The sequence below is a fragment of the Loxodonta africana genome, chromosome 4 (assembly GCF_030014295.1).
Source record: "Loxodonta africana isolate mLoxAfr1 chromosome 4, mLoxAfr1.hap2, whole genome shotgun sequence".
Lineage (NCBI taxonomy): Eukaryota > Metazoa > Chordata > Mammalia > Proboscidea > Elephantidae > Loxodonta > Loxodonta africana.
Window position 1 is genome coordinate 25,382,769 of NC_087345.1, and position 19,131 is coordinate 25,401,899.

The 19,131-nt window shown below is 37.9% G+C and overlaps 1 protein-coding gene across 1 annotated transcript in view; it reads left to right on the plus strand.

The window, feature by feature from the left end:
* The window catches only part of ALDH1L2 (aldehyde dehydrogenase 1 family member L2), a 95,439-nt gene that overhangs the window by 33,043 nt on the left and 43,265 nt on the right, over positions 1–19,131 (plus strand). The window contains exons 10-15 of the mRNA XM_003405640.4: positions 1,274–1,421; positions 4,269–4,388; positions 5,528–5,655; positions 7,155–7,305; positions 10,220–10,290; positions 10,377–10,482. Of these exons, the coding sequence (XP_003405688.1) occupies positions 1,274–1,421; positions 4,269–4,388; positions 5,528–5,655; positions 7,155–7,305; positions 10,220–10,290; positions 10,377–10,482 (724 nt within the window). The remainder of the gene's footprint in view (positions 1–1,273; positions 1,422–4,268; positions 4,389–5,527; positions 5,656–7,154; positions 7,306–10,219; positions 10,291–10,376; positions 10,483–19,131) is intronic.

Genomic DNA, 19,131 nt, shown 5'->3' on the forward strand with positions numbered 1-19,131 from the left:
TTTCAAAGGTGTTTTTCCTTTGAGCAAGTGGGATAATGACACTATTGAGAACTAACCAGGGGCTGTGAAGTCCCTTGGTGGTGGATGCAGAGAATATAGGGTAAGGGGATTTTGATCCCAGGCAGGGGAGAGAAGGCCACACCAGGGCCATTCACTGTTTAAACAAGATAACGAATCTTCCTCCTCCTGACATCTTTCATGTCAGCAAAGTGAGTGTTCCTGATGAATATTCTGTTTCTACATCCATTCACTCATTTAGTTAACAAAATTTATTGAACACCTACTACATATCAGGAACAGGTTTTGGCACTGGGGATAGATAGCATCGTGAACAAGACTAAGTCTCTGCATTCATGAAGCTTTTACTCCAGTAATTGAAAGCAGTCTTCTCAAGAACAAACAGTATAATCAAAAATCAAGAGTTTTAGTTCCTCAAATAAACAGCTTTCTCAGCTATGATTCATAAGTTACCAGAAACTTCTAACTTACCTAACTTACTGTGTTATTAATAACTATTCTTTCCTAGCAAGATATACTGCAGGAATTACCCATTTTCTGGCTTAGTGTCTGACTTACCATAATCATCTGATATTTTTACCTTGAATGATCAAGGCACCTCATCTCTTTTGGAGAATAAATGATTGGACAGTAACTGTGTCAAGCTTTCTATGCTTTACCTAGCACACTCTTGCCATTTAAGAAATGTGAAATAACAGCTGTAACAGTGAAAATCAAGGATTAGAAAGGCCTCCCAAAAGTTGTATTGTCCTACTGCATGGTTCTAGCTTGTACTTACTTGAGCCATGTACTACAAACAAATGTCTGTTTTATTCCTACATACGATCTAGAGAAAACATTCTACAGTATGACTTTAGTTTCTCATAGTTCCTCATATAGTTAAGAAATTTCCTTTACGTCTTATTTCTTGGGTATATTTAGAAGAAAAGGAACTGACCTTATGTGCCTCTCAGAATCTTGCTTGCAAGTAATTGTTTTATGCCTGGAATTGTTTTTAGCCATGTATAAAGTTAAAAACAAAACAAATAAAATTTTCCATTGCCCTTCAAGCCAAATTAAAAAAAAAAAAAAAATTTCTCTCTTTCCCTCCATTTTATCAGATTTTCTGATTATTATCCCAGAAAATCTCATAGGGTATAAATAAGGCATATGACGTAAGTCTTACTTCCAAACAGCTTGACAAATGCTAATAACACAATTCCCCTAAACTCTTTTTTACAAATGTAAGTAACGTGAGCTGGTTCTTAACTTTAAGGTTGATTGAAGAGATCAGACAGAAATGTGGTGGACTTCAGTTACAGAGTGAAGATGTTTACCTGGCCACCAAGTTTAAAGACTTCATCCAAAAGATCGTGAGGAAACTGAGGGGAGAAGACCAAGAAGCGGAGCTGGTAGTAGATTATGTAAGCCTTTTCCTTGGTGTTTAAAATCTAAATCATTAAGAGCCATATACGATAAAAGAAAGCTGTATCTTTCATCCATTTGGTTTTACTTTTTTTTTTTTTTTCTTTTTTAAGTAACAGCTCTATTGCAAATAGTGCTATTGCATATATTGGAAATATTTTCTCCCATTCTATGGGTTGCCTTTTCACTTTCTTGGTAGTCCCCTTTGATACACAGAAGTTTTTAATTTTGATGAAGTCCAGTTTATCAATTTTTTTTTCTGCTGCTTGCACTTTTAGTATCATACCTAATAAACCATTGCCTAATCCAAGACCATGAAGATTACTGATATGTTTCTAACAGTTTTATAGTTTAGCTTTTATAGATAGAGGTATGATCCATCTTGAGTTAATTTTTATATGCGGTATGAGATAGGGGTTAAATTTCATTCTTTTCATGTAGACACCCAGCTGTCCCAGAAGCGTTAGTTGAAAAGGCCATTCTTTCTCCCATTGAATTGTTTTGGCACACTTGCTGAAAATCAACTCATCACAAATGGAAGCATTTAGTTTTGGACTCTTCTCTTCCACTGCTCTGTATTATTATCCTTATGACAGTACTACACTGTCTTGATTATTGTAACTTTGTAGTAAGTTTTGAAATTGGGAAATGTGAGTCCTCCTACTTCGTTCTTCTTTTTCAAGATTGTTTTGACTATTTTGGATACCTTGAATTTCCAAATGAAATACATTTAGGGTCAGCTTTTTCTGCCAAAGTGCCAGCTGGGATTTTGATAGAGTTAAATGTTTAGAACAATTTGGAGGGTATTGCCATCTTAACAATATTGAATCTTCCAATTCATGAATATGGGATGTCTTTTCATTTTTTTTTATTAAAATATTCTTTAATTTCTTTCAATGATGTTTTGTAGTTTTCAGTGTTCAAGTCTTGCATTTATTTTGTTAAATTTGTTCCTAGGTATTTTTTTTTTTATGTTATTATACATTGAATTGTGTTCTTAGCTCCATTTTAGGATTGTTCATTGCTAGTGTATAGAAATAGCATTTATTTTTGTATATTGACCTTGTGTTCTGCAAACTTAATAGTTCTAATAGGTGTTTTTTTGTGTGTGTGAATTCTTTAGAATACAAGATCATATCATCTGCAAATAGAGATAGTTTTACTTCTTTTCTTTCCAGTCTGGATGTCTTTTATTTCTTTTCTTTTGCCTAATTGCCCTGGCTAGAAACTCCAATAAAATGTTGAATAGAAATGGCGAAAGAGGACATCCTTGTCTGCTCCTGATTTTAGGAGAAAGTATTCATTCTTTCATCATTAAGTATGCTGTTAGCTATAAGTTTTTTACAGATACCCTTTATCAGGTTGAGGAAGTTTTCCTTCTATTTCCTAGTTTCTTGAGTGTTTTTTAAATCATAAAAGGGTGTTGGATTTTGTTAAATGCTTTTTCTGTGTCTATTTAGATGGTAATGTGTTTTTTTTTTATTATTTATTCTATGAATATGGAGTATTACATTGATTGATTTTCACATTAGACCAATCTTGTGTTCCTGGGATAAATCACAGTTAGCCATGTTGTACATCCTTTTTATACGTTGCTGGATTTGGCTTGATAATATCTTGTTGAGGATTTTTACATCTATATTCATAAGGCATATTAGTCTTTAGTACTTTTTTTCCCTGTGATGTCTTTGTCTGGTTTTGGTATAAGGTAATACTGGCTTCATGGAATGAGTTGGGAAGTGTTCCTTTATCAATTTTGTTGACTTTTCAAAGAACCAACTTTTGGTTTTGTTGGTTTTCTCTATTGTTTTCCTATTCTCTTTTTCATTTATTTGAAAATATATCGTGGAAAATGAATACTTAGTGTGGGATAGGCAAGATGTCCTCTTGCTATTTTTCTGTTTGTTTGCTTGTTTCTAAAGCATTTTCAATTTCTCTCTATGAAATGCTTTTTTAATCATTTAATTTCCTTTTTAATACCTTGCATTGATATGGAATTTTATGCCAGTAATGAATGCCCTTTCACAAATATTATCTCAGTTTATCCCCACAATAACTGTATGCAGCAAGTATTAGTATCCCTGTTTTACTGTTAAAGAAAAACTGAGGCTCATTGAAGTTAATTGACCAACCTAAGCCCACTTACTAGCCAATGGTAGAGAGTACAGTCAGTTTAGGCAACAGGTAATAGAGAGAAAGAGAGAATGGGGAGGAACTTAAGGAAAAAAACCTCAAAATGGCATCAGTGTTTAAAAAACCTACTTACAAAGGCATTTTCAAGGATTTCAAGGATTTAAATGTCTTTGGGTGGTGCAAATGGCTAAAACGTTTGGATACTAACCAAACAGTTGGAAGTTCTAGTCTACCCAGGCACCTTGGAAGAAAGGCCTGGCGATCTGCTTCCAAAAAGTCAGCCATTGAGAACCCTGTACAGCACATTTCTACTCTAACGCAACGGGGGTTGCCACAAGTCAGAGTGGACTCACTGGCAGCTGTTTTTAAAAATGAAACCAATGGTTGCATCTCATCGATGCTGCCACTAGATGGTGGTGTTTTCGTTTTCTGGAGGTCTTTTGCTTTATCTTTCACCTGTGTAAGGAAGAAAATACCAGATCTTTTATTAAGCCCAGAGTGGAGCACTTATGTCATCACAGATGCTACCTCCTGCCCTCAGTGGCCAAGCTGAGGTCCACATCTCACATAGGCTTGTCTTTTCTGAGAGTAGGAACTAGAATCCCACTGATGTAACTTCTCTCCCTGCTTTGGTGACTATGCTTCTTTATTGCTATTGTTATCAAATGGATAAGCACAGAAATACACTGAAATTATTAATATGTTCCTCTCAGGTTTCAAAGGAGGTCAATGAAATGACAGTAAATATGCCATATCAATGTTTCATAAATGGACAGTTCATAGATGCTGATGATGGAAAGACTTACGACACTATCAACCCAACAGACGGATCTGTGAGTAATTATTTAGTGTGTGCAGTGGCCACCGGTCATGGATTTTGGTGGAGCCCTGGTGGCGCGGTAGTTAAGAAGGCTTGGCTGCTAACCAAAAGGTCAGCAGTTAGAATCCTCCAGCTGCTTCTTGGAAACCTTGTGAGGCAGTTCTCCTCCTATCCTGTAGGGTCGCTGTGAGTTGGAATTTACTCAGCAGTAACAGGCTTGGTGTTTGGTTTTCACACAGTATGAAACAAGAAGTCTTTAGAAGCTATTTTACTCTATCACCCTGCCTCTAAGCACTTAGTATAAATGTACTTCTTGCATTTTTTTCAACTACAGGCAGTCCCAGTCAAGATACATAAAATGGTTCATAATAACAAATGGGCACTACTTTGCAGTGTGCATCAAAACATTGTTATTACTGTATTACTATGTTAAAGATGTTTTAGTGTAACTGGAAGTGTTTCTTTAATGTTTTTTCTTTAATGTTTTGTGCATAGAATGGTACAATATGTACTATGTATAAGACAAACATTTGATTAACTGACATTAGATACAAACCGTACCTAACTGTTCCAATTTACTTCCAAATTTGACATGAAGACAGATTTAGGAACAGAACTCATTCGTGATCTGGGGACTGCCTGTCTTCAATTCCAGCATTGCTGCTGTTAACTATTTTACAGAACAAATATTTGCGAAGAAGTTAAATAGGTAGCTATACCTAGGAAAATGAGAGGCACACCTCCACATAGAGATGTCTGTGGAGAAAACTTTCAGACCTTTCTAACTTATGGCAAGAAATATTGCTTCCCTAATACAATGTTTCATTCTGTTATATGTAAGGTCGTTGTGAGTCAGAGTCTGCTCTGCGGAGACTAACAACAACATCAAGGCGCTAAAAGAAATAGGTAGAGTCTTCCTAAATGTGTCCTTCCAGAGTGTAGTATAACATGAGAAGCGCCAAATTGCAGGCTCATAATTTGCATGTTAAAATTGTATCTTTTTCTGTGCGATATTACTAGGTGTATTAATTTTCTGTTGTAAAATTTTGAATTTTATAAGTAAAACTGTATTTTTTCTATTTATGTAACAATAATTCCAGGAAGCTTATTGTATATCTCTTATGTAACCCATGTTTGCTTATCTTGAAATAGACAATATGCAAAGTGTCCTATGCTTCTTTGGTGGATGTCGACAAAGCAGTCGCAGCAGCAAAAGATGCTTTTGAAAATGGTGAATGGGGACGAATGAATGCAAGAGAAAGGGGAAGACTGATGTACAGGTATATATATACATATATATATATTTTTTAAGAGCAAGTCTGTTACTTTTGAGTATTGGCTACCATTGCCAAGACTAGTGAGACTTCTTCAAAACATTCTAATATGTGCCTATTATAAATTACGTCTTATTACTTGTATCATATAAAATCCCATGCATGTGAGTTCTTGATTTTTGCATTATTGCTTCTGTCCGTCAGGGTCCCACTAGGAAAAGAAGTTTAATGAAGGGACTATTTACAAAGATGTGGGCAAAGTCAAGGGAACCCAATAAGGGATAATGAAGCACCCTATGCAGGGCTAGCAGCAGGCAGGCAGAAGGTGCTACTACTTCAAGGTCTAAAGAGACAAAGAGGGAGCTGTTACTGGAATCTGGCAAGATCTGTATCTGTACGAGAGGACCACACTGGCGGTCTTTGGTGGAGAGCCACAGCCTGCATGTAAGGGAGCCAAGGAAATTGAATTTCCCAAACTCTCCTCTGGCGCAGTCATCTCCTGCATGAGCCTCCCATTGGCCTCTCCTTGGCCAAACCCAGCCAGACAGCAAGGGAGCCCGGAGAGTTTAGCCTATAAAGGTCATCCCCCTGAGACACCCAGCAGCGTGGAGAGTGGACATGGAGCAGCAAATGGAGAATACCCAGTCCTCTGTTGTTTACAAAGACAAAATTTAAATCTACTTGATGGATAGTGAGTAGGACCAAGGAGGGAAAATACTGGAGGGAGTTTTATAAATCAATAACTAAGTATACCGAGAGTAATTAACTTCAGCCATAAGTTCAGTTTCTACTTACCTAAAGCCAAATATCTGACCTTGGTCAAAAGATCTCTTAGAAGAGGACTTGGAAGAAACATTAGGGAGGGAGACTTTGAACGCATCTCTAGAATGATCCACTAAAGGAAGAAAGGAAGGAAAACTAATGGACGGAGTGAATACAAAAGGTGTTTATTTTTTCACGATACAGTTCTGCATTTATCCTCCCATAGAAACTGGACACCAAACAGAAATCTGTTGTGGTATTTGTGACTCAGTCCATGTAATTCTATCTTCTCCTCTTCAGTTAGTGGACCAATCAGAAATTCTCAAGTGTTCATGGACTCTCATGGGTTTCACGCCAACATCTCCATGTATATTCATGGAACGGTCCACAGTCCCACTGATTTCTGTCATTGATCTCTTTGGACTACTGTGGCTATAACTGTTGCTTCTTATGCATTTGTGAGGCAAGGTACGAATGCTCCCAGCATCTTCTAGGTCTCCTTTGTAACCCTTGAAACAAAGTATTTATGGAATTATTTGTTTAATATCTGTCTTCCCTAAACCAAACCCATTGTCTTCGAGTTGCTTCCGACTCATAGCAATCCTATTGGATCACAATCTCTATGAGGACAGAGACCTGGTCCATTTGTGCTTACCTCTAAATATTGAGCTCTTAGGACAGTGCCTTACAAGCAATAGGGACACAATCATATTTGTTGAATGAATTTCTCATTGGCCTTACAGACTTGCAGACCTATTGGAAGAGAACCAGGAAGAGCTGGCGACCATTGAAGCCCTCGATTCAGGGGCTGTCTATACCTTAGCTCTGAAGACTCACATTGGAATGTCTGTGCAAACATTCAGATACTTTGCTGGCTGGTGTGACAAAATTCAGGTGACCACAAATGTTGTCCCCATGTAGATCACTCCAAAAGCAAAAGGGCTGAACGTTTATTAGTTTGTACACTGTGTCAGGGCCACCTCTTATGTAGGTTTTCTCATCCAATTCGCATAACAACCATGTGAAGTCATTGGATAGCTATTATCCTCTTATTACAGGTAAGGAAACAGAGGCTTGAGTATAATGAATAATTTTCCTATGATTACATAGCAAATAAACCTTAGAGCCAGCATTTGAACTCAACATTTTCTGAATCTAGGGCTTAATGATATTCTTTGCACTTTACTATAATGTCTCCTGAGGGCATGTAATAGTCTCCTAGACATTTAGCAAGATGCCTGGTGTCATATAGGAATTGCAAACTCAAATGCTTACAGAAGCCAGAGAGCTAATGTAGGTGGGTGAAGCAGACTGGGTGTAAGGAAATTTTTTATAAAGACACAGGTACAATAAACATTTTCTTTTCCCTTTTAGTTTAAAAAAATAAATAGCACATGGGTATGATAAATAGCAACAATACTTGGCCTCCGCATTGGGAATGCAAAAGGGAAAGACAAGGCGTGTGGCAAACAGCATAGTGCATGCTACTCACAGACCCGCAATAGCTACTGCAATACCAGCCATCACAGCCACGTTCCCAGCTGGAAGAAAGAGGAAATGGGTCAGAGGGACAAAGGTAAAAGGACTTTAAAGAGTGTCCTCACCCTCCCAAGGCCCTGTGCTTACATCTCCCATTGGTCATCTCTACCTGCTAGGGAGAGTGGGAAGCATAGTATTTTATCTGGGCCCATTGCTGCCACCAATATTAATACAGAACCAGACACCTGGTGTCTTAGTTTCCTAGGGCTGCCATAACAAAATACCACAAAGTGGGCAGCTTTAAAGACCAGAAGTTTATTTTCTGTTGGTTCTGGAGGCTAGAAGTCTAAATCAGGCTGTGTTAATTCCGTTGCGGGCTTTGAGAGAGGGACCGTTCCATGTCTCTGTCCTAGATTCTAGGGGCTGCTGGCAATCCTTGGTATTCCTTGGCTTGTAGATAGATCCTCAGGTGGTGTATCTCCTTGTGTGTGACTCTCTTGCTGTGTCTTTTATAAAACACCACCCAGAAGAGATTAGGATTAGGACCCACCCTGCTCAGTATGACTTTGTTAACTTAATTGATAATATGATAATATTTACGAGGAAACCCCTATTTCCCCAAACAAGGTCACATTTGCCAGTGCAGGGGTTAGGACTGCAATACATCTTTTTTGGAGGGCACAGTTCAATCCATAACACCTGGGTTCAAGTCTGAGCTTTGCCACTTACCAGCCGATGTTGTGAAAGTTATTTTACCTCTTTCACCTTACTTTCTTTATCTATAAAATGGTCACAGTAATACATACCTTGCAAGTTGTGCTACGAGGATTAGAAAGTGTGTTTATAATATTACAGGGTTAGAGAAGTCTGCAATATAGTAGAGCTTGTGCATTTTTTTTAAAAAAAAAAAACATTTTTTTGTGTGTGTGCATATATGTGGCTTTTATTTTTGTTCAGCCACAAAATCAGGCATATATAGGTATTTAGTAATATTCACTTATGTCCACTTCTTATCCTCAATTATGAAACCTAGATAACTCTGAAACCTGAAAATGTATTTATTTGACTGGTTCAAATTCATTTGGTACCCAAACCTGACGTGAACCAATGTGAGTCTATTTATAACCTTTATAACTTAGAGTGAATTATTTATGTTTCACTGAATACATATTAATGTGTTTAATTATGGGGGATTGCCCCAAACCCTACTGGGGTATTCATAATATATAATAAATGTAAAGTATATGCACTGTGTTTTTAAAAATCTAAGAAATTTTGAATTCCAAAACACATCTGGCCCTTGGGTTTCAGACAATAGAGTGTCACTTGTAATAAACCAAAACCAAACCTGTTGCCGTAGAGTCGATTCTGACTCATAGTGACCCTATAAAACAGAGTAGAACTGCCCCTGTAGGGTTTCCAAGGATGCAAATCTTTAATGAAGCAGACTGCCACATCTTTCTCCCATGGAGTGCCTGCTGGGCTCAAGCCTCCAACCTTTTGGTTAGCAGCTGAGTGCTTAACCACTGGCTACCAGGGCTCCTTATATTAGTAACAGCAATAATATTTTATGTGGCAAAGCAAATAAATAGCTTCAGTTAAAGATTATCATCATGTATCAGTTGGGATTAAGTTTGGATGCATATAACAAAAAACTCAAATAAGAAGTTTATTTTTCTTTCACTTTCAAGGAGTCCAAAGGCAGACAGTTGGGGCTCATATGTGAGATGCAAGCTCTTTTCTCTCTGCTCTGCCATCCTTAATACTACATGACCTCCATCCTCAAGATTGTCTCATGGTCTCATGACAGCCATTGCAGTGCCAGCCATCACCATCACACTCCCAGCAGGAAGAAGGAAGTCGAGGAGAAGGATAAGAGCACACTCTTTTTAGCTGAGTCAGCCTACTTTAAAAAGCAATCTATCTCTAGTGCCTTGTGCTTACATCTTCCATTGGCCATCCCTATCTGCTAGAGAGACTGGGAAATGTAGTGTTTTATCTGGGCACATTGCTGTCCCCAGTATTAATATAGGGGTTCAGTTACTAAAGACAGAGGAGAGAATGGATTTAAGCAGACAAGTAACATTTTCTGCCATACCAAGAAATTATAAATGGAGGATGACTAAATTTGAATTATGTTCATTCTCCTGGGTTTCATAGTTCTTTCAAGAAAGAAACAGCAGTTCCTTTTTGGTATGGATATATTTCTTAGAAACAGAACACTACCTTTTCACAGCACTAAGAAAAAATAATAGAAGAGAACAGTAAATGGATTTTTTCTTTGAGAAACTAATTTAAATTAAAATATCAATTTTTTTTTATGCTTTAGGGCTCTACGATTCCAATTAACCAAGCCCGTCCGAATTACAATCTGACCTTCACCAAGAAGGAGCCACTTGGGTAAGACAAAAGGAGTACCTCTGAGTGACTTGTATGTGGTGGGTTAATTTGAGACAACTAAGAATGTCCTATTTCTTCCTTGGCAGAGTCTGTGCCATTATCATCCCCTGGAATTACCCACTGATGATGCTAGCGTGGAAGAGTGCTGCCTGTTTGGCAGCGGGCAATACCTTAGTGCTCAAGCCTGCACAGGTAAAATGCAGAGGGGCAGAATCTCCTCCTCTCCTATATACTTAAAAACAGAGACATACGTTTATAAATATTATGTCTTTAAACAAAAATGGGATTGTGTATTATAACCTCTTTTCATATATATCATAGACATCTTTTCATATTAGTAAATGTTCATTTTAATAGCTACCTATTACACTGTATGGCTATTCCATAATTTGAAACTTCCTTAACAATGGAACCAAGCACAGTTTAGTGAAATATATTCAATTATATTGAATTTAAAGTGCATTGAATTTCAATGAACCAATTCAATTCTCATAAAATGTCAAATGCCCAAAAGCCAGGGAATTATTTAACTATAAGACATCGAAAGAGAAGTATTATGCATTCATTCAAATTTTAATTATCAAGAATATTCTAGAGGTGGGGCCAAGATGGCAGAATAGCCAGATGCTTCCTGTGATCCCTCTTACAACAAAGACCAAAAAAAACAAGTGAAACAATTATATTTATGACAAGCTAGGAGCCCTGACCATCAAAGGCAAAGTTAGAAAACGGACTGAGTGAAAGGGGGAGGGAGAGGCAGTTCAGTAGCGGAAAGTGTTAAAGAAACTGGACCTGAAATGCCGGGATCCCTCAGGCACCGTTCCCGGGAGCAGCTGTGGGGGGCTGATGGTAGTGTTTGGCCACAGTTTCCTCAGGGAGCAGCAACCAGCTGCACAGCCTACTCACACCTCCAGAATGAGAGAAAAACAGTGCCGTTGGCAAAAGCTAAGTACTTGCGTATATTTTACTGTGCTCCCAGCCCCCAAGTGGGATTCGGTGGCTGTTGATTTTCCTGGGCCTGAGAAAGGCCATGTTGAGCACCGTGAGCCATCCTCCTGGCCTTGGAGTAGGAATAAATTCACAATTAGGGGAAAAGATAATTTGCCAGCTCCAATAAGTGGGAGAGCGCAGGACAGAAGCGGCTCTTGTCCAGGCATAAACAGTCCATGGACTTTGAATACGTTTCTCCCCTGCGTGGACCTGTGTGGGCCTATTTCAGGAGACTAGGCCCTTGTTGGCAGACTGCAACCGTTTCAGCTGTGCGGTGAAGAAGTGGGTGTTTAATATTTGACACTGCTTTGCCTATTAAATACAGTCCTCACTTACCCTCATCAGGGGCATAAGGACTGGTGGCTCCATTCAGGTCACCCAGCCACCCGCGACCATGGTCCAAGGATAACTGGTACCTCCGAATCCTTACAAACAAAAGCATTGGGTGCCCATGTTCTGTCTGCAGAACCCACCCACCTGTATGCTCTAGGGAACAGGGAAGCGCTTTCCTCAGAGACATTTGGGGGCTGGTTCTCAGCCCCCTGCCTTGTTCAGAGCATGACCCCCTGCTACAACCAGATACCAGTACCTACACCAATCACCCCTACCCCTCTAAGATGGTAGGGCAGAGCCTGTACTACACACTTAATGACCAACTACCTGGACACCTGAGCTGAATCCATATAACAAAAGTGAATGGACTCCTAGGCTGATACACATGATAACAGCTCTAGCCATCGGGTGACAGGACTTTAGCACTTCAAAGGCAAAAATAATCAAGCTACCTCACTCAAGCAACCTATTTGGGCATATCAAAACAAAACAAAGCAGGAAGATAGGATACAGTAAGCAAACATAAAATAAACTAATACAATAACTTATAGATGGCTCAGAGACAACAGTCAATATCAAATCACATTAAGAAACAGACCATGATAGCCTCAACAAGCTCTCAAAACAAAGAATCAACAGATCTTCTGGATGAAGGTGCCTTTCTGGAATTACTGGATGCAAAATTCAAAAGATTAATATACAGAACTCTTCAAGACATCAGGAATGAAATTAGGAAGTAGATCAGGCAATACACAGAACAATTCAAGGAACACACAGATAAAGTAGTTGAAGAAATCGAAAAGGTTATTCAAGAACATAATGAAAAATTTAAGAAGCTGCAGGAATCCATAGAGAGAAAGCAATCAGAAATTCAGAAGATTAACAACTACAGAATTAGACAACTCAGTGTAAAGTCAGTGGAGCAGAATTGAGAAAGTGGAAGACAGAATTGGTGAGTTTGAAGATAAAGCACTTGGCACCAATATATTTGAAGAAAAATCAGATGAAAAAGTTTAAAAAATGAAGAAACCTAAAGAATCATGTGGAGCTCTATCAAGAGAAATAACCTATGAGTGATTGGGGTACTAGAGCAGGGAGGGACAACAGAAAATACAGCGATAATTGTTGAAGATTTGTTGGCAGAAAGCCTCCCTGATATCCTGAAAGATGAGAAGATATTTATCCAAGATGCTCATTGAACTCCACATAAGGTAGATTGTAAAAGAAAGTCACCAACATGTTTTATAATCAAACTTGCCAAAACCAAAGATGAAGAGAGAATTTTAAGAACAGCTAGGAATAAACGAAAAGTCACCTACAAAGGAGAGTCAATAAGAATAAGCTCAGACTACTCGGCAGGAACCATGTAGGCAAGAAGGCAATGGGATGACTTATATAAAGCATTGAAGGAAAAACAATTGCCAGTCAAGAATCATATATCCAGCAAAACTGTCTCTCAAATATGAAGGTGAAATTAGGACATTTCCTGATGAACAGAAGTTTAGGGAATTTGTAAAAACCAAACCAAAACCACAAGAAATACTAAAGGGAGTTCTTTGGTTAGAAGATCAATAATATCAGGTATCAACCCAAGACTAGAACACTGGACAAAACAATCAGATGTCAGCCCAGACATGGAAATCACAGAAATAAATCAAGATTAAAAAAAAAAATGCTCACAACACGGAAACAGCGATGTTATTATGTAAAAGAAGAAAATATTAAAACAATGAAGAGGGACTAAGAAATGTAGTCATAGATCTTTCACATGGAGAAGAAGACAAGGCGATATAAAGAAATAAAAGTTAAGTTTAAACTTAGAAAAATAGGGGTAACTATTAAGGCAACCGCAAAGGAAACTAACTATCCCACTCATCAAAATAAAATACAAGAAAAAATAGAGACTCAGCAGAAACAAAATCAACAGCAACGAATAAGAGGAAGAGACAGTATATAAAAATAAACTACTCAGCACAAAAAATTAAGTGGGAAATAGAAACTGTCAACACACATAAAAAAGACATGAAAATGACAGCACTAAAGTCATACTTATCTATAATTACACTTGAATGTAAATGTACTAAATGCACCAGTAAACAGACACAGCGGCAGAATGAATAAAAAACACGATCCGTCTATATGCTGTCTATGAGAGACACACCTTAGACTTAGAGACACAAACAATCTAAAACCCAAAGCATGGAAAAAAATATATCAAGCAAGCAACAATCCAAAAAGAACAGGAGTGGCAGTATTAATTTCTGACAAAATAGACTTTAAAGTTAAATCCACCACAAAGGATAAGGAAGGACACTATATAATGATTAAAGGGACAATACGCCAGGAGGATATAACCATATTAAATATTTATGCACCCAGTGACAGGCCTGCAAGATACATAAAACAAACTCTAACAGCATTAAAAAGTGAGATAGACCGCTCCACAATTATAGTAGGAGACTTCAACACATCACTTTGGATGAAGGACAGGACATCCAGAAAGAAGCTCAGTAAAGACACGGAAGATCTAAATGCCACAATAAACCAATCTGACCTCACAGACATGTACAGAACACTCCACCCAACAGCAGCCAAGCATACTTTCTTTTCTAGTGCACATGGAACATTCTCTAGAAAAGACCACATATTAGGTCATAAAGCAAACCTTAGCAGATTCCAAAACATTGAAATATTACAAAGCATCTTCCCTGACCATAAGGCCATAAAAGTAGAATTCAATAACAGAAAAAGCAGGGAAAAGAAAGGAAACATTTGGAAACTGAACAATACCCTGCTCAAAAGCAACTGGGTCATAGAAGACATTAAGGCTGGAATAAAGAAATTCAGAGAATCCAATGAGAATGAAAACACTTCCTATGAGAACCTTTGGGACACAGGGAAAGCAGTGGTTAGAGGCCAATTTATATCAATAAACACACACATACAAAAAGAAGAAAGGGCCCAAATCAAAGAATTATCCCTACAACTTGAACAAATAGAAAGAGAGCAACAAAAGAAACCCACAGTCACCACAAGAAAGCAAATAATAAAAATTAGAGCAGAATTAAATGAAATAGAGAACAGAAAAACAATTGAAAGAATTAACAAGACCAAAAGCTGGTTCTTTGAAAAAATTAACAAAATTGATAAACCATTGGCTCAACTGACAAAAGAAAAACAGGAGAGGAAGCAAATAACACAAATAAGAAATGAGATGGGCGATATTACAACAGACCCAACTTAAATTAAAAGAATTATATCAGATTACTACAAAAAATTGCACTCTAACAAATTTGAAAACCTAGAAGAAATGGGTGAATTTCTAGAAACTCACTATCTACCTAAACTAAGACAGACTGAGGTAGAACAACTAAATAGACCCATAACAAAAGAAGAGATTGAAAAGGTAACCAAAAAACTCCCAACAACAACAACAAAAAAAGCCCTGCCCTGGACAGCTTCACTGCAGAGTTCTACCAAACTTTCAGAGAAGAGTTAGCATCACTGCTACTAAAGGCATTTCAGAGCATAGAAAAGGACAGAATACTCCCAAACTCATTCTCTGAAGCCAGCATATCCCTGATACCAAAACTGGGTAAAGACTCCACAAAAAAAGGAAAATTACAGACCTATATATCCTTCATGAACTTAGAAGTAAAAATCCTTAACAAAATTCTAGCCAATAGAATTCAACAAGATATCAAAAAAAATAATTCACCATGATCAAGTGGGATTCATACCAGGTATGCAGGGATGGTTCAACATTAGAAAAAACAAAGTAATCCATCATATAAATAAAACAAAAGACAAGAACCACATGATTTTATCAATTGATGCAGAAAAGGCATTTGACAAAGTTCAACACCCATTCATGATAAAAACTCTCAGCAAAATAGGAATAGAAGGGAAATTCCTCAACATAATAAAGGGCATTTATACAAAGCAAACAGCCAGCATCATCCTATATGGAGTGAGTCTGAAAGCATTCCCCCTGAGATCAGGAACCAGACAAGGATGCCCTTTATCACCACTCTTATTCAACATTGTGCTGGATGTCCTAGCCAGAGCAGTTACGCTGGGTAAAGAAATTAAGGTCATCCAGATTGGCAAGGAAGAAGTAAACGTATCTCTGTTTGCAGATGACATGATCTCATACACAGAAAACCCTAAAGAATCCTCAAGAAAACTACTGAAACTAAAAGAAGAGTTCAGCTGAATGTCAGGATATAAGATAAACATACAAAAATCAGTTGGATTCCTCTACACCAATAAAAAGAACATTGAGGAGGAAATAACCAAATCAATACCATTTACAGTAGCCCCCAAGAAGATAAAATACTTAGGAATAAATCTTACCAGAGATGTAAAAGACCTGTACAAAGAAAACTACAAGACACTACTTCAAGAAAACAAAAGAGACTTACATAAGTGGAAAAACATACCTAGCTCATGGATAGGAAGCCTTAATATTGTAAAAATGTCTCTTCTACCAAAAGTGATCTATAGATTTAATGCAACTCTGATCCAAATTCCAACAACCATTTTTTAACGAGATGGAGAAACAAATCACCAACTTCATATGCAAGGGAAAGAGGCCCCGGATAAGTAAAGCATTACTGAAAAAGAAGAAGAAAGTGGGAGGCCTCCCTCTACCTGATTTTAGAACCTATTATACCACCACAGTAGTCAAAACAGCCTGGTACTGGTACCGATACAAAAACAGATGCATAAACCAATGGAACAGAATTGAGAATCCAGACATAAGTCCCTCCACATATGAGCAGTTGATATTTGACAAAGGCCCCAAAACACTTAAATGGGGAAAAGACAGTCTTTTTAACAAATGGTGGTGGCATAACTGGATATCCATCTGCAAAAAATGAAACAAGACCCATACCTCACTCCATGCACAAAAATGAGCTCAAAAACCTCAATATAGAATCTAAAACGATAAAGATCATGGAAGAAAAAATAGGGACAATGCTAGGAGCCCTAATACATGACATAAACAGTATATAAAACATTACTAACAATGCAGAAGAGAAAATAGATAACTGGGAGCTCCTAAAAATCAAACACCTATGCTCATCCAAAGACTTCACCAAAAGAGTAAAAAGATTACCTACAGACTGGGAAAAAGTTTTTAGGATGACATTTCCGATCAGCATCTGATCTCTAAAATCTACACGATCCTACAAAAACTCAACTACAAAAAGACAGATAACCCAATTAAAAAATGGGCAAAGGATATGAACAGGCACTTCACTAAAGAAGACATTCAGGTAGCTAACAGATACATGAGGAAATGCTCACGATCATTAGCCATTAGAGATATGCAAATCAAATCTACAACGAGATTCCATCTCACTCCAACAAGGCTGGCATTAATCAAAAAAACATGAAATAATAAATATTGGAGAGGTAGTGGAGAGACTGGAACACTTATACACTGCTAGTGGGAATGTAAAATGGTACAACCACTTTGGAAATCGATTTGGTGCTTCCTTAAAAAGCTAGAAATAGAATTATCATAGGATCCAGCAATCCCACTCCTTGGAATATATCCTAGAGAAATAAGAGCCTTTACACAAACAGATATATGCACACCCGTGTTCACTGAAACACTGTTTACAATAGCAAAAAGTTGGAAGCAACCAAGGTGCCCATCAACGGATGAATGGATAAACAAACTATGGTATATTCACACGATGGAATGCTACACATTGAGAAAGAACAATGATGAATCCATGAAACATTTCATAACATGGAGGAATCTGGAAGGCATTACGCTGAGTGAAATTAGTTGCAAAAGGATAAATATTGTATAAGACCAGTATTATAATAACTGGAGAAATAGTTTAAACAGAGAAGAAAATATACTTTGATGGTTACGAGAAGGGGAGGGAGGGAGGGAGGGAGAGGGGTCTTCACTAATTAGATAGTAGATAAGAATTAATTTAGGTGAAGGGAAAGACAACACAATACAGGCGAGATCAGCACAACTGGACTAAACCAAAAGCAAAGAAGTTTCCTGAATAAACTGAACACTTCGAAAGCCAGTGTAGCAGGGGCAGGGGTTTGGGGACCATGGTTTCAGGGGACATCTAAGTCAATTGGCATAATAAAATCTATTAAGAAAACATTCTGCATCCCACTTTGGAGACTGGCTTCTGGGGTCTTGTATGCTAGCAAGCAGCCATCTAAGATGCATCAATGGGTCTCAACCCACCTGGAGCAAAGGAGAATGAAGAACACCAAAGACACAAGGTAATTATGAGCCCAAGATACAGAAAGGACCACATAAACCAGAGACTACATCAGCCTGAGACCAGAAGAACTGGATGGTACCTGGCTACAACCGATGACTACCCTGACAGGGAACAAAACAGAGAACCCCTGAGGGAGTAGGAGAGCAGTAGGATGCAGACCCCAAATTCTCGTTAGAAGTCCAGACTTAATGGTCTGACTGAGACTAGAATGACTGCTGAGGTCATGGTCCCCAGACCTTCTATTAGCCCAAGACAGGAACCATTCCCAAAGCCAGCTCTTCAGACACAGATTAGACTGGACTATGGGGTAGAAAATGATACTGGTAAAAAGTGAGCTTCTTGGATCAAGTAGACACATGAGACTATGTTGGCATCTCCTGTATGGAGAGAAGATGAGAGCGCAGAGGGGGTCAGAAGCTGGCTGAATGGACAGGAAAATAGAGAATGGAGAGAAAGAGTGTACTGTCTCATTAGGGGGAGAGCAATTAGGAGTATATAGCAAGGTATATATATATAAATATTTGTATGAGAGACTGACTCAATTTGTGAACTTTCACTTAAAGCACAATAAAAATTAAGAAAAAAAACCATTCTAAATATATGGAACAAGAGGGAAGAGGATGCAAAAGAATTTATATAATTGTGGCAGCTGTGTAAAAATGTATGCACTTGGGTAACAAGGAACTAACTTAAAAAATATTTCAGGTGGTGGTGTTAGTTGCCATCAAGTTGATTCTGACTCATGGCGACTCCATGTATTCAGGTGGCAGATTTCTCAAAAAAAAAAAAATGTTTTAGTCATGTAATAGCTTTTCAATGAAAAAAAAGTATGGTAGCCAGTGTAACACTGGCTGAGCATTTACTATGCACAGGCCACAGTAGTAGGAGTCCAGGGTGCACCAATCGTGGAGAAAGCTTGGTCTCTATTTTAGAAGAGTTTATAATTCAGCGCCTATTAACATTTTTCAATGTCGTCTTTTATTACTTGAATACAATTTTATTTGGCATAGCTACATGGCCATGGGGCCAGTCTTCTCTGGTTTTACTCATTAAAAACAATTTCTTTTCAAAACTAGGTTAATACATTAAAAATTTTCAAAAAATCGAAAGGTATAAAGAGGTAGATAGTGAAAAGTCTCCCTCCTATCCCTATTCCCCAAGCTAACCAGCTTACTGCCCCAAAGGCAATCAGTGTTATTTACTCTTATCTATTAGTTTCTTAGGTATCTTTCGAGAGATAGTTATTGCA